The sequence below is a fragment of the Melozone crissalis genome, unplaced genomic scaffold (assembly GCF_028551555.1).
Source record: "Melozone crissalis strain CALT ecotype California unplaced genomic scaffold, PUWL_Pcris_2 ptg000029l_1, whole genome shotgun sequence".
Lineage (NCBI taxonomy): Eukaryota > Metazoa > Chordata > Aves > Passeriformes > Passerellidae > Melozone > Melozone crissalis.
In genome coordinates, this window is record NW_026535807.1 from 9,552,614 (window position 1) to 9,569,288 (window position 16,675).

A 16,675-nucleotide genomic window follows, 5' to 3' on the forward strand; every position below is an offset into this window, starting at 1 on the left:
TTGTGATATTATCCAACTAACTCAAGGATGGAAATCATGGAATTTTACCCAGAAGGTTAGAAAAAGGTATTGGGCAACTTGGAGGGAAGAGCACCTCTGCTTTTGTGTGTAGGCATGTGTAGGTGTTGCAAATAAAAGCAACAATTAAACCTAACAAGTAATAATAATCAGAAAGATGTGCTAATGCAGAGCTGGAGAGGAAAAAGTAGAGCAAAAAAATATTTAGCAATGTTCATCAATTGACAATGAAATGCTACCAGGCATAAGAACATTTAAGGCTCTTTTCAGCTGTCGGTTCAGCTACTGCATAAATTTTAGCATGTGAGTAATCCCATCAGGGTAGGCATGGTCTTAAGCCTTGATGGGATGGGGCCCCCAGGTCATTGTATGCCTGTCTATTCAAGGTGGCAGAATTTGGTTTCAAGACAAATGTGCTTGTGTGGGCGTTAGGAAATTCTGGGTCTGTGACAGCCTGACTGCTAGTCTGCTTCTGATTTTTTATTTCTTATAATATTATTATTATTATTCTGTTCATAACAACAACAAAAAATTACTAACTGAGCTTAATGTTCTTAGCCACCAAGTTTATTAATCTGTGGATTTATAAATCAGTCTAGTAACTTGAAATGTGCAAAATCACACAGGATGAAGAATTTCTCTCCCTCCATTCCTAACAATTGCCACCCCCGATTTTTTTATTTCAATGGAAGTATTTTTTTTTTCTTTGACCGTGTGTTTTTGTTCAAGGATCTGATAATTACATGCTTGGAGATGATTGCTTTTCAAAAGCATCTTTCCCAGCAATTTTCAACTGGAGATGTGGATAAAAATATCTCCCTATTTTTTATCAGAAATGTTTTCAGTAATGTGCAATTATGAGCTCTGCCTTCATTCAATTCATCCTGGAAGAATTTGCTTCACAGGGAAATTCGTTTCCTAGCTGCTGTAGATGCCAGCATAGTTGGCAGCTGCAGGTTTTGTGGGGAGGAGGCAAAAGAAAGGCCCAGAAATTAAAATTGCTGTGAAGTAAATTGATCTCAACACCTGGAAACCATGAAAAGATGGAATCTCATACTTTTTTGTTAAATCATTGTTAAACTGCTTTGCATATCAGTCCCAAAATGGCCCTGTAAATTATTTAGTGTAGCTGAGGGATGAAGAGATGATCCACTTCATCACTCCTCACAACTGATTTGTTTCTTACTGTGCAGGTTCATGTTAGCAAGGTGAAGGCATTGTGGTTTTCTTCCCAGCAGTACTCCAACTTCCTTAATATATAATCAACACTTTTGTGGTTTATCGTAATGAAGCTTTGAGGTAGGACCTGGCTCAGGTCTGGGGAGAAGAGCATTGGTGAGAAGGTCTGGGGAGCAGTTTCAAAGGCATAAACATGCTTTGGTCCTGGGAGGCAAAAACTTGTGCTGGAAAGAGTATGATCTGGCTCCCTGCTGCCGGGTGTGTGGATGAAAACAGGATTTGTTGCACTCTTCTGCATCATTGCATCTTCCTCTTTCCCAAAGTAGGGATGTAGGTCCCTCATCTGGTGTGTGCTTCTGTTTTGGAGGTCATGTGCCAAGTTGTTTGCAGAGATGGAGTAAGCGAACTCATTTGAGACTCCAATAATTCTTCACTTCCAAGTTCTGTCCCTCCTCAGAGCCATCTCAGTGCATGGGGAGCCCTGTGGTCCAGCCCTCTCAGCCCCTGCCCTGTGGGACCTCTCACCTGAGGCTGAGGGTGGGATGGCTCAGCTCCAGACATCTGCTTTTCCAGCCAAATAGCCAACTTCAGGCATGGATCTGCTCCTCATCTTTGAGCAACCACATGCACAACCATACAAATGATGAGGGTCTGAGTCAGACCTCCAGCAGTCCCCACTGTTTTGCTACCAGCCCACATGGAGGAGATGTTGCAGCAATAAATTTGCTTCTCCATCAGATTTCAGTGGAGATCCCCTCCTTTCCCCTTGTGGGCATGATGGCTGATCCATACAGGGTCCTTACTGCAGTGAATCCTTCACCCTGAAATGTGAGGGAAGTGGCCTGCTCCTGCCCAGTGATTTATAGAGATAATTTCTTTATGGAATGTGGTGCCATTTGGGTAGGATTAAACTCTTGGCACCAGATGAAGGTATGTGTTTTGCTAAGGTTTTTTTTTTTTTTTTTAAATAATGTAATGCATTTCCCATACAACCCACTGTGTAAAGAGATCTTGTTCCTTCCTGCCATGAGATGCTGTGCTCTGCTGCTCCTGCCCCCAGAATGCCTCCAATCTGCAGCCCATGAGCCCCCAGGAGCAGGGGGGATTTTGGGCACCATCTCTGCAGGGTCAGCCTCAGCTGATGCCTCTGCAGCAGTGAAGCCATGCAGGGGAATCAGGGGGGTGTGAGTGTGAGGTAGGAATGGACTACGTGGGGTCCTGGGATAGAGCCACAGAGCTATGCCTGGAATCAGTGGGAAGATGCTCAAGGATGTGCAGATCTGGATGAGACAGCCCAGGTGACTTGTAAACCTTATACCTGTGGAGTTAAAATCAGAGTGAAGTTAGAAGAGCTCAGAGACAGAGGGTGCATCACTCATTGCTCCCTATTTCCCTCCAAGCCCAGGTGGAGCTCTGTGGTCCATTGCTCCCTTGCCTGTCAGATGTGTATCTTCTCCCTGCCATTCCCTGCTCCTTGCTGCTGCAGCCAGCCCATGGGAGGTGACTGCTGCCATCAAGGTGGTGGCAAATACCACCCAGCTCCAGGCTGGCTGCAGAGACAGTTGAGAGATAGATGCTGTGATTTGTGAGGCTGGACAAGAGCCTTGAGACAACAGAGAAAGTTTTGTTATTATTAATAATAATAATTTCAAAAAAGAATCAAAGAAACTCCTCTTCCCCCTTGTATTTCAATTTATCCCAAATCTTTTCACTCAAGCAAGCTTGGCAGAGGGGCCCCATCAGTTAGAAGAGGGATAAGCATTCACCTTACAGGAACTGGAAAACAAAATGTTTGGAAACTGTGGTGGAGGCGGGCAGGCAGAGCTCCACTGGCTTTCCCTCCTTTGTAAAGGACCCTTTATAATTCAGCAGCTGACTCCAGCAGCGTCATGAGCTATAATAGGCAATTAGCTCCTAGCAGATTTATGTGACACTGTGTTTTATAAGCAAACAGTCATGTGTGTTTAGTCATTAAATGGACCTGCTGTACCTGACATTCACTGAGATAATCTCTTCCCCCTCACCTCCCTGAGCACACACTCAGCTCTCCTGCAGCAGTGTGGACACACAGACATCCATACTTGTGTGAAACTGGTGGAAATGTATCATCAGCAGCTGCTTTTGGTTCTGGCATGCAGTGGCAAGAGGTAAACTTTTGGCAATATTTGCTTTTGGAGAGTCCAGAATCTATCTGGAGGTTAGAGAGGTGGGAATGGGAGATATCTGGTGCAGGGATGTTCCCCCACAATCCTGAGGACCCCTGGTGAGGTGAGGGGCTGGATGGGCACTTGCACAGCACCCTGCCAAGGACTGGCATCCAATTTTTTGCAGTGCTCCCCAGACTTCTCCGGACTTGGAAAGTAGTCAGGTTTAGTATTCATAGTTAATTTTAGATATACCTGCGCACGCAGCTCTTCCACACATCCATTACACACTCTGCAGAACCTGCTGGTTTTAATTTTTATTAGCACAAGTGCCTTGTTGAATCAAAATTAAGTGGGTATTTGGAAGCATAATGTGAAGCATTACATTTAATGGTCTGTGTTCCTGCCTGGAGAAAGGCTGTCACGTGCATCCTCTCTCTTCCCAAGACTGCAGTCTTTAGCTACACCTGAATTTTCCCGAGTTCATTGCTACTTCCTATTATCAGTAAGCTTTAAAACTCCCAGCAGCAACCACTCAGGTGTGTGTTGCATCTTTTCAGATGTAGCCTCATTTTGCTGCCCACCTGCCTGGCCTTGGGTTGTGGTGTGTGTGGAGAGGGCAGGTTTGGGTGCAGGTGGAGCTGTGCTGCTGGAGCTGCTCAGCCCAGCCCTGGGAGAGCTCCTGTGCCTCTCCCCTTCTTATCCAGGCTCCCCTCCCTTGTTCAAAGGGGAGCAGGTGTCTGCCTGGGGCAATGCAAAACTGACTTTTCCTCAGTCTTAGGCATGAGTCTGCCAGTCCCTCTGGCATTTGCGATGGTTGGGAGAGCTGGGACTCTCACCAAATTGCAAGTGCTGTTTTAACCAGTGTCCCCATTTCCCAACCTGAGGCTCCTTGTGGCCACACCTTGTTCCTGGCTAATCCTTTGATTGCCACGGTTTTGCTTTCAAAAAAGGCCAAGGGAAAACTGACCCACAGAGCTATGGGGCATGAATTCTTCACAGAGCAGGATTTCCATGTGAAAATCTCAAGGTTGTCTTGGCTTACAGGTACTCACAAGAAGCATCTTTGTGAGCTTTTCAGAGAGTCACAGAGCACAGCTTGCAGCATTTTCTTCTGAATTTCACCAGGAGTTTCCATGTCTTTTGTGAATTCTTGTGCTGGCTGAAGCTGAGACTGGGTTCTCCACCTGTTTTGTTTCACCTGTGTGATATAAAGCAACTGGAAACCAGCACAGCAGTTTGCATTAAGGCAGCCATGGGAAACAGCTGGAATACATTAATAACTCTGCTGGAGCAGGGTCTCATCCATCTTTCATACTGAACAGTTTGCTTTCATTGAAGTGGTGCTGTGCTGATCTTTGACATCAGCCTGTTTGGAGGCTGGCACATTGGCAGAGTCTGAAGCCAAGTCAGGGCTTAATGGGAAGCAAGAAGTGGGCAAACACAAGAGCTGAGCTTGTTAAAAGCAAGATTTAATGGGCAATTCAGGCAAATTTTTAACAGCTGGTTTGATGAGATCAGGCTGCACCAGTTCCAACGTGAAATAACTTGGAGCTTTGGACCTTTCATATTTCATCTTGTCCTGCTAAATCTGATATTCCTGACTCTTCGATTTCTCTCCTTCTCCCTTCTTCCTTTCATTTTAAGTGAGGCTCTTGCTTACTCTTTCTTTAGTAATTTAGCAATAAGCTTATTCCCTGTCTCACACAGCTCCCGTGAATCTTCCTGACACAGTCTAGGATAAATCAGCCAGGGCTCATACATGGGCCATTGCATAAGAGATGGTTTGTGTGTCAGAGTCTAAAATCTACATATGTTTAGATCAGTCCTGAAGTGGGAACATCTGTATATATTAATATATAATGGCTTTTACCATATGAATGAATAATCCAACTCCCACGATTTGGTATTTACTTTTTTTGAAACATTGCTACTTAGCTGATCACTGAGGGAGAATCACATTTATGGGAATTAAGTCTTAGTAAGGTTTAGCAGAGCTTCTTAGATAAGCTGGAAACAAGTCTAAATGGGGTGCCAGAAATCTTTCTTTTAAAATAGTTAATGCTGTCTGGAATTTCTTCCTGAATTTTTGACTCCCACTGGCTTTTAAGCACTTTGCATCAAAATGCAGTACAAATCTGGGATAAAACACCTGAATTGCCACCTACTGCATTAAATGTCTTCCTCTGTGATGTCACCTTCCTGCAGCACCAGCTGCCTTTGCAGTGCTAAAAGAGGTTCCCAAACTTTGGGGATTGCACTGTGAGCTGGGGGCTCCAGCTGGGGCATCACCCTATTGCCGGCAAACCTGGCTGAGATGCCTTAGTGCACTGGTCCATGGGATGATGCAAAAAGCTGCTGGAGATAAGTTTTACCTGAATCTATTTGCTCACTTCACGCCTTGATCCCTGGCTCATGCTTTTATTGAATGTTACTGCCCTGAAATGCACCTCTTCTGTTGCCTGATTTGCCAGTGTTTTTTTTGTTTTGTTTTGTTTTGTTCTGCTGTTTTTGTTTTCCTGCGGTTTGCAAGGGTTTTCTTATTGCTGTTGGCACTGAGATTGATGTATACAACACATGGACCTGTATCAATCTCAGCCACCTCTTGAACTGCCACTGTAAATCTCCCAAATTTGATCCTTCATTTAATTTTCTGTGCCTTTCCTCTGAGTCAGAGCAGACTTGTAATTGGGAGCAGAGAGAGGGTGCTAACCTGGAAATGTGGTAGGGTGACCTTCCTTGAAAAAGCCCTGCTGGGCTCCCCTTGCCCACCCCTTGTTATATCTTGCTGGTACAAGTGTTGCTTATGTCAAACTGATGGGATCAGCAGGGAAGCAAGATGTGATTTGCTTTTCCAGAAGCAAAAAGAAGGGGCTTTTCTCAACTTATCTAAGGAGCTGTGTTTTCTAAAAGGTTTCCTTAAGCTTGCTTTACTTCTCTTCAGTTGGTCTCCACATGGACTGCTGTAAGTTTAGAGGTGCTAAAATTTTGCATGTGCTCTTTGGGGCACATAATTTACTTTTGTAACAAGGACTCTCTTTAAAATACTATAGAAGTAAAACAAAAAAAGGCATTACAGCTGTAGCTAAGTCCCTCTTTGTAAAGGATTATGAGGCTGAATGTTGGCACAATGTCTTTTTGCCACCTCATCTTCCCTGTCTGGTGAAGATTCCAGTGGTTTTTCCTTTGCTTTGTCTACTGCCTGTCACAAGAGATTTGCTCTTGACAATTTGCCTGCTGAACTGGGAAAAGTTATCTGTCTGTACCAAAGCCCAGAATTAAAAACTGTTGTCTCAAGTCCTAGTTTACAAACTCCACGATATCCAATGATAGTTTTCATTACTCCTACTTCTATTTCAGAACTCATGTTCTGTTTTTTTACTTCCTATCCAGGTATATATTTGGAAGTGGGTTTTCCAGTTTTCCTCTGTTTGAAATTAAACATCTTTTCACCATAAAAATGTAGCTCAGGGAACCCTGTCAGTCATTGCTTTTTGTCTCTGCTGCAGTAATATTGATAATATTGATGTATCCTTCTGCTTCATTTGAGGTGGGATCTTCAGCTTTGAGCTGGTCAAAACTGCAGAAAATATTTATTATGGGCAAAAATTACCCTTTCACTGAACTGTGATATTTCTTTTCAGCCAATTTAATCCCGAATGGCACCTTCACCTGTTTTGTTTTGGGTTTTTTTGTAAGACTGGGTTGTGACTGAGCCATTCAACATCCAGTTTCAATCCCTGCATAATACAGGTCAAAGAGCTTAGCTCCTGTGAACCATCCTCTGAATTGCCTAAGGGCTGCCAAATGCTTCTGAGAAAGATGCCCATCCATCATGCCAAGATATTCTGTAACACAGTGTCCAGGTGGTTAATTCTTTGCATTCAGTGGAAAGGGAGGACATGCACATGTTCCAACATCTAGGATGCATCTATATCTTCTCTTCTCAAATTCTGGCGCTCTAGCTCTGCCCTGAAGGGTTCTGTGCTCTCCTGCCAGGCTCACACACCAGACCAGACTGCCTTCTCCCTTCTCTGCAGTACAGCCCTACCTTGTACTTCTTAAACTCCTTTTCTCCTTGGAAAGTTAACAGCCTCTTGATTTCACAGTTCTTTTGTAAGATCTTGGAGGATGAAAGACAACAAGTACCATTTTTAAAGCAATCATAATGGGGATCAAAGGATAGTTTCTAAAAAGCAAAATAGGTGCAAGAATTTGCTATCACTATCACTGCAGCAAATTGATCTCCACTTCAGAAGATGGAAGTCCTGACTTCTCCTGGTTCTGTCACCCCCAAGCTGTTGCTTTGTGCTTCATGTTCCCACCCAGGCTGTGCAGGAGGGTGCCCAGCTCTTGGCACTGCCAATGGCCCTTGAGTCTTGTCTCCCTGTCTCCTCCCTGGACCTCTGTGACTCCAACCCCGGCATTAGATAAGACAGTAAAAACCCCCAAAAGACACCAAGATGAAATATATTTTAATATGAACATTGATAATGTTTTTGGCTTCAACTATTTGTATATCAGAAAATAAAAGCTGTTGCCTGCTAGGGTGTAGCTTTTGACAAGGTACCTCAGTTGCTCTAAGGAAGGCAGCTTAGAGCCAAACCCTTTGCAGTGAAAACATTCATGATGGTTTTCATTAAAGAAAACCTTGTTTTCCTTTTTTTGACTAACTCCAGAGTTTTTAAAGAAGTAAGTAATAGTGGCCTCTAGACTTAGGTGGCACCAGTGATTTGAGTGCTAAAGTCTAATAAACTGACAGTACTTAATTTCATTTGATTGAAAACCCACAATAGAGCTGTCTTTTATTATTTGATTTTACTCCACAGTCACTTAGCATGGCATTTGGAGCTTGAAAGAAGGTAAGTCCTCAGGGTTTGGATTCAGCAGGCTGCATTTCTTATCCACCTCCATATTTAAGTAAGAGTTTGGAAGCTTACATGGAGTTAATAGGGAGAATTGATTCCCTTGCCAGCTAGGATTTACTGCTGCCTGCTGCTTAGATTAATAAATCCAGTTGTATCTAGTGAAGCATTCTTCCTTGGAAATGATGTTAGACTTTATTGGTAATTTCTCACCATATTACAATTGCTAACTTGGATAATTTCCATGAAAGATCAGTCTGAAAATGTATCTTATTTGTCTTGAATTTTTACCCTTGAAAGTTAGTTTCTTCAGATAACACAATCAATATATCAGCAATATTTCATCTTTCTAGCTTAGTGTTGGACTGTCCCCAGTACACTCTATGCTGCTTAATAAGAGAAATTGCCAGATTGACTGGAAAATGTAACTTTAATAACATCATTTCAGGCACTAGAACCATAGAGAAATAATAATCTCATGGAGTTGGTTTTTGCACTATTCTTGTGCACAGAATTACTGTGGATGCTCTGTGTGAGTCTGTGTGTGCCAACAACCTGCAAGGGGGTGAGGCACTGCAGGGCTTCCTCTGCCACTGGGTCATCCACAAATATAAACTGGTGAAGCTGTCTGAAAATGCCTTGGAGGATGAGAAGGATTGCAGGAAGGGAAGTCTCTCTCCATTTTTCTCTTTCTATTTTTTAACACTAGAAATGCAAATCTTGCTGGGGACTGCTTAAGAAAAGTGAACAGCAGAGAGCTCAGTGAGTGAAGAGGGATCTTCTTGGTGTTGATGTTGTTAGAGGATTGTTAGGAAGAGATGGATAAAAGTGAAGATTCTTGGGTTTTTTGGGAAAAGCTATTTGTGCTGAAGATCCAGCCTGTGAAATCCCTCAAGCAGCTCTTAATAAGCCTAACTTAATGCACAAAATCATATCCTCACTGGAATCAGAAAAGAGTCATCCCTGATACTTTTAAATGGAGGAAACAAAATCACAGGGTACTTCAGAAGAGCAACATAAGCTCCTCTGTGAACAGAAGAGCAAAGGAATGCTTCATTTCCAGCTGTTCTGCATCCACTATCCCCTGGGCTCCTCCCTACCATGCAGAGGAAAATGAGTGGTGAAGTTGGGCTAGACCTGGTTTGCACAACAGCTCTTTGCTTTTCTGAGAGCAATAACTTAAATTTTCTCTACTCAAAACACTTTTTAATTGAAAGTTACAAGATTATAAACCTCTTTCAGGCTGCACTCTCTCTCCCCCCTCCAGGCTGATGGATATTGGCCACTGGCTTCCAGAGGTGCAGAGGACAGTAGATGAACTGCTTGGGAATTAAACTTTCATACAAAACCAGAAGAGATAAAAAAGGAGGTGGTTTTAGTAATTTTTTTTTTTTTTACTTTTATAGGTATTTTTTCTTCCATCTCTCAATACAGCTTGAGTAGCAATTAAGAACTGCTTCCAGGTCCTCTATCACAGAGTCCCTCGGATGTGCTGATTAGATAAAATGACTCTGTGTTGGCTTCCAAAGCAATAATGAGAACAAGCAATGCATTGTAGCAAGGTATAGAAAAGATATGAGTGTAATGGCAGGTTGATTGCAGTTTCTTAAATTGTGGGGGTTTTTCCTTTTTTTTTTTCTTGGAATGTAATGTATTTAATGAAAACCATGAAGAGCACCAAATGTTGGCACTGCAAGCTGAGTCCAGCATTCATTCTTATCAGATGGGACTTGGATCAGTCCTTGAGAGGTGTTTAATATCCTGTGAAAGTTGATGTGAGTTAAACCTTACCAAAGCCTGGCTTTTCTGCAAAGTCAACTTAAATGGGTTTTGTGCACACAAAACTTGTTTACTAAAAGCAGAAATTCTTCCCACATCTTCATGCAAAGCAGGAATCTTCCATCAGTGTTATCTGCTACAGTCTTGCAGGGGGTAAGAAATATTCTTTTATATCCCCTGGAAGCCAGCCTGCTTGGTAACAGAGGCATGTCTGGCTCATATCTTGGTCCCATAAAGGCCACTGCTGTGCAAATAATTATCTACAGCATTTTAGTTGAAAATGATTGCTTGAAACAAATTGTTCTTTTAAAAGTAATCTTGGTGGTTTCTTATTAAAAATTAAAAAAACCCAAAAACCTAGAAGAACAAAGCACGGAGTTTCTGTTGAACAATAGGCTATTGTATTTTCTTAGAACTGATTTCTGTGAATACAGCAGCAGGTGTTATGAAATTGTACATGCCTGAGAAGGGTTGGTAGGTGAATGAATACAGAAGAAAAGAAGGAGACGTGGAGGGTGTGGGGAGACGAATTTCATGCCGTGTCTATTGAGGAGAAGGAATTAAAAAGTACAACTTCCTTTTGGAATACCTTTGAAGTTTGGGCAAGTTCTTCCTGGCTCAGAAGCCAGGAGCAGCAGCTACACAAGTGGATGGAAGAGCTGCCACAACAGCCTCTGGTGGCACAAGAAGCTGCAGTTGGTGGAGCACATTCCCAGTCCAGGTTGGGAGCACAGTGTCATTGCGGTGGGGCTGGCACAGGGACTGGCAGCAGCTTCAGAACAATTTTTTTCCCCAGAATTGTCTGAGAAAACGGGATAAAGCTCAGTTGTTTTTGGGCCAAGAGCCTTATTTCCAGCAAGGGCATTTCTTGTATAGTACGGCTATTTTCTTGGGCTATTCACTCAGAAATTTGTGATGACGGAAGTTAAGAGGAAACTTCCCCAACTTCTCATTTGTCTCTGGGTGGCTCCTGAGTATGAGCTGGGAGGGGATTTGTTGCCAGTAAAGGGATAAATAAGAGGCTTTTCTTTACAAAAGGCAACCTCTGCAATTTTTAGTAGATTTGTTGATACATGTATTTATGAAATTAGGGAGGAGCTGCTCCCTAAATAACTTGGTATGTTCCAGCCTGAACTCACTGGTTAAGGGGAATTTTTTTTAACTCTTTCTGGCTCAAAGGAATGGAAAAGCATTTCAAAACACTGCTTGACTTTGGATTAGTGCTGTGGGAGAGTCACATGGAAGGTGCCCTGGGCTGAGGGAAGGGCTAGAGCTGGGGTGGGCACTGGGTTTTTCACTGGCATTCTTCAAGCCCCCCCACCTTCTCAAGAATAAAAAGTGAGGAAACACTGGGCCCTTTCAGAGTTGAGTTGGGATTTTTGTTTGTGGTGGTTTTTGGTTTTTTTAATTTTTTTTTTTTAATGCAGCAAGCTAAAATCAGTGTGATGAAAATTAAATTGTGGTGTAGTATCCTAAAGCAAAAGTGACTTTCTCTGTTCTTGTTTTAAGCACAGGAGTGTGGACTATCTTGTCTAAGGATTTAGTGTATTTGTTGCTGTATGCTTGGATTAGTTTTATGTAGGGCAGGATTATGCTTTAGCTCAACTTTTCCAGTATTCCAGGAAAAGCAGTCTAGAGATCACTGGTAGATGTGTTTCATCTGTTTCTTGGGGTTCTATTTATTTCTATTTATTTCTCTTTTCTTTAAGTTTAATGATACAGAGCCAAAGCACTGTATTTCTAGAGATGGGAAACGACCTAAGCAGCTGTACTGGTTATAGTGAACTCATGTACAGATTTTCCAAGGGCCTGAGAAGCTGTCGATTTAGATGGGCAGAAGAAAATTCAAGCCACCTGCTGAGGAAGGCTTGGGGAAGGTGGGATCCTTTATGCAAACAGCTTCTTGTCTGAAGCAAACACATGGGAGGAGCTTTTGCTCTGCAGTGAGCTTTGTAATTAAGTACTTTCAGGAAATCATGCAGTCTGTAGCAGTATTCAATGGGCTTTTTGTTTTCGGGTCCTGGGCTCTCTGGATCTGCCTGTCTCCCATGTTAAAGGCTAAGTGCCTTGAAGATGAGAGGCTGCCACTGTGCTGCTCTTGTGCAGAGCTGACACTGGCACTGCTGTCCCCATCCTGCTGTGGTGGTGCTGAAATATCCCAAAGTGCCCTGGGGAGTTGTGCTGGAGGGGCAGTTGGGTGCAGCCTTGCAATCCAGCCCAAATCCATCACTGGTGCATGAGATGCCTCTGGCTGTGCTGCTATGTGGAGTGCCAGCCTGGGGAGAGTGGGGAGGATTGTGTTACTGCTCTCCTCTGATGATGGTCCAGCTCCTGGCCAGGCTGTAGTGGGGGCTGTGCCATGTGTGAGCTAAAAACAAATTTCAGATTCAGAATGGGTGAGCGTGGATATACCACTTTCCCCTACCCCTCCTTCTGGTAATATATCAAATTTTTAAAGGTGATGAGATGCCTAAAGATGCAGCTAGATGATTATAGTCTGTTTTTGAAGTACATGTCTGCATCTTCAGGCACTCAGAGATCTTTAAAATCCCAGGCACTGGAGGTTTGCTCCCAGAGCTGCAGTTTGAATCATCACTGCTTGCCTGACCCACACTCGTGTACCCTCGGCTGCTCTTTGCCTGACTACAGATAAACGCCTCCCTTGACTTACAGAATTAACTCTCCTCAAAATGGATCAAACTGCAATTAGTTTTAGTCATTTGGATTTCTGCTTCCAGTCCCATGCTTTTATTCCAGCAAAAAAATACCGGCTTGCCTTAGTGTGAACAGCTTTTGTTTCTTAATGCTGGTTTGGTATTCATTTCCCTAAACAAGGAGTGCAATTACCCTGTAGCAAAATAACTGTCTCCAACTGTCTTTTTTCCATTAAACAAATGGGAGGTTTTACCTCTTGGTCTTCCCATAAGATTAATGCACTTTCTCTGCAGGAACTGTCTTAAAGTGATCCAGGAATCTGAACAACTTGCATACAGCAGTCTAATTGTCACAGAATCTGATTTAGCCAATGCTCATTTTCATTAAGAAGTGATCTCTGCTAATAATAGAGACTAATAGCTATTCTAAATTAATAAAACCCCAAACTTTCCTTTTCCCCCCCACAGACAGGGATAATGAACTCCTAAATCAGTGCTCTTTCCAAGGAAGCTTTTTTCCCCCATTTTAACAGTTTGGCTTGGCAGCCAACTGATGTCAGGAGATCCTAGTGCCTGTGTTTGCAGGGACAGTAGAGTCTGCCCTGGCTGTCCTTCATTCCTGCCCCCCAGCTAAAGCATGCATATTTTTCCTGCTCCTTCATCTGTCCAGTGTGTTTTGAAGGAATGAGATGGGGATTCTCTCTTATTTACTGTCACTATATATGGTACACTGTACACTGATGTGTATCACTGTTCTGCACTGCTTTTGCAGGGGAGGAGAGTTCAAAGCTCTGTGGGAAGGTGTGGGGACTCAGAAGTTCTTCTCTCTCTGGTGTTATGTAAATAGTAAGTCATGTAAATAGTAAAAACTCTTGTCAAAGGCTTACAGGAACTTTGTATGTTGCCACAGATTCCCATCAATATAGGGATCAATATATGGAAAATGTTGCAATCTCAGTTTTATTGAGGGTCTTATGCACTTGGTGAGCTTTTCTGAAAGGTCTGGAGACAGCATTACCATCACTGCTTGAAAACCATCAATTACACAATCTTTTTTGGAAGATTCTGGCCCTCTTGCTGTGAGAGAAAAAGCTTGATAAATACAACTCTAATAGCTCCAGCATGGATTGCTTGCAAAAATAACCTGCACAGGATTTAAAAAGAGAGTTACTTTCCCAATTTTAAGGAGAAGAGAGGTTCATGGATTTTCAGTGCTTGGGTTGGTGCTGCAATTTTGGCTGACTGAGCAATCAAGGCTCGTTAGAGCCTCACCCCCAAACTAGTGCTATGTTAGGCAGAAGAAATTACTGAGAGCACAAAAAGAAGGAGTTCCTTTATTTAAAAAAACAATATAATCCCTTGCACAAACAAACAAAAGAGTTCATAAAAAGTGACTCCATTATTACCAGCTTGAGTGGCAGAGCAGGAAATGGGCTGCAAATGAACAAAGAGCCATGCACAGGCGGGGATGCTCTGCAGGCAAATGCCAGTTCCCATTACAGCAGGCCACATGTGGCAGCCTCCTTTCCTGTGCAAACATTTTAGCCAGATAATGAAGGGAAAAACCCAAACATTTTTCACATAATGCACTAAGTTTGGAAGGGAGGAGCAATAGGAGAAGGGTAGCTGTGGTGCTGGTTATTTGCTGGCTGATGTGGCTGTCAGGAGCAGTGGCACGGGTTGACGTTGCTAATTGCCGGCAGGGCCTGCAGCTCGGGTCACTGCTCTTGGCCACTTGGCTGCTGCTGGAAGCTGTTGTTAATGCACAGGCAACCTGGTTTCTTGCTCAAAGGGAAGCCAAGGCGTGTTTGCCAACAGCTGTTGGGGTAGGAAGGGCAAGCAGTAGCGAATTGGGGTTTCCTATCAATGCTGATTGGGGTTGTGATGGGGAAGTAGAGCGCAGAAGGGTGCTGGTGCCTGTCTGCTCTGGGGCGGTGTGTTTATGTGAAACAGATGGTTCTCTGCTTCAGTTTGCCAGCAGATTATGGAGCTGGCTTTGAACCATCTTGTGTGGTTTCCCAGGAATGCAGGGATCCCATCCACAGCAGAACCACGCTGCCTTGAGCACGTTACCTGGGGCAGAGCTGGCAGCAGTGCTCTCCTGTGGAGGGCAGCTGCATGCTGGGGTGGTCCTCGCCATCTGCAGTGGCCTGTGGCACCAAAGGCACACTGATGCTCCAGTGCCAGCAAAAAGTTCCAGCCCTGGGTGGCCCAGGGTGTGTTGCAGATGCCTTTTGCACAGTTACCTTCGGTGTTTAAAAAGGAACTTTGTGCTGGCTTTCCTGAGCTTGGAGATTCCTCTTCCAATGTGCTGCTGCGTTTAGGAAGGAAATAAAGGGTGGCTGTAGCTGTTGGGAATGTGTGCAGGGAACAGCTGGATTTGTCCTGCTGCTCCCCTGGGAATTGCCACCTTCCTTTATACACCCAAACCATCCCTGTTATCTGACTCTGCAGTTCTGCCAGGGATGAGGTGACTGATAGAGAGAGGAGAAACCAGAATATTAGGAAAAACCTCCTGGTGAGAGAAACTAAGATTTTACACCATCTTTTTTCTGCTTATGAGGAAAGTGGGCTGCCAGCAAACTGAATGTTGGGATTGGGTCCACTCTGTACAGACCCTTGTCTTGAATGAGGCTGCATTAAATTTTTTGTTCACTTTGTATGGAGGGGGACAAAAATTTCTTTGTACCTTAAATGTAACTTATTTAAGGGTTGTGGACAGGAATAAATGCATAAGGTTTTCAGTAACCTGTATTTATACTATCATGTACAGCTTCTAAACCTTCACAGCTACTGAAAAATTCAAGAATGTGGTCACTGAGAATGGGAGTTACTCGGTACTATATGGTTACTGGAAATTATTGATTGGAAAAGTGCCAGCTTTTTATGAAATGCCATAAAAATAGACATTTTAGATGGATGGAAATAAGATCTGCAAAAGCACGCTGCCTTCTCTGCAGATAAACTCTTGTGATAACACTGTAGCAGTCTTCCAATAGGACAATACAAAGATATTTAGATGCTTTAAATTTCAGCTTTACTGGACAGTGTATTTACAGTGTGTAATGCTATTCTCTCTTCACTCTGACTTTTTTTTTCTTTTAATCATTTAAAAGAGGGTGCTCTCTATATTGTACAGAGGCTGGAACAGCAGCTGGAAAAGGTGACTGAAATAATGGGATCTATAAGAATAGGCAATTTCACTCAAGTTTAGTGATTTAGTGCCCTGTTAGTGTCCTGATGTATGACTGCATTTCCAAAGTTTTTTCACAAGCATAATGACAGGCTTGAAACTTGTGATACAAATGCCCCAGCTTTCTCTATCCTCAGCTGTTCACATAATTACAGGAGTAAGGGAATTTTGTTCCCTCCTAGAAGATTAGCTCCAAGAAGAATAAATCAGATAAAGTTACTGCCTTCCTGTTTCCCTCTCTACAAGGTGAGAGTCCACATGGTGCAGTGCAAAGCTGGAGCTGGTAATGTTTTTTCTTGCCTGCAGTCTGTGATGCAGATGGGATTCCAATTTTGGTGTCATCAGGACAACTTCTTAAAGAGCTCTGGTTCAGTTGCTTGTGGCTTTTGGTACTAATTTCAGCTTCTGTGTTTGCTCTGCTCACAGATGATGGCCCTTACTCAAAGGGGAGCAAGGACTCTGGTGGGATGGACGCAGCCCTGGTCTCCAGGAGGCAAAGCATCCCAGGTAAAGGAGGGGATCAGCTCCTGCTCCAAAACATTGGGGCTTCCATTACAGTTTACCTGGGTACCCCTAAAATGGGTAAACCCCCTCAAAACACTGATTTTGGTGCACCTATCAGCAAGGCTTTTGCTGGAAGAGAGAAATGGGTGGTGGTAACTGGTCTCAGTGAGTGGTGTGTTACTGGTACAATCCCTGTCTTGTGTGGGCCTGTTGACAGTAGTTACAAGGGGGCTGGGGAAGGACTTATTCCTGCACTAAACTGACACTCACAAAGAAGAAAACAGCAGCAAAGAAGAGAGGGAAGAAATGCTGCCATAGCTGAGTTCATCAAGCAAGGAG

The 16,675-nt window shown here is 43.4% G+C and overlaps 1 protein-coding gene across 7 annotated transcripts in view; it reads left to right on the plus strand.

Annotated features, from left to right (window-relative positions):
- GRIP2 (glutamate receptor interacting protein 2) overlaps positions 1 to 16,675 on the plus strand; it is a 249,071-nt gene that overhangs the window by 172,790 nt on the left and 59,606 nt on the right. For all 7 annotated transcript variants that reach the window (XR_008483243.1, XR_008483242.1, XM_054280776.1 and 4 more), the window contains exon 2: positions 16,259 to 16,339. Coding sequence is in view for 5 of the 7 variants with exons in the window: in XM_054280776.1 (XP_054136751.1) it covers positions 16,259 to 16,339 (81 nt within the window). In the remaining 2 variants the exon portion in view is untranslated. The remainder of the gene's footprint in view (positions 1 to 16,258; positions 16,340 to 16,675) is intronic.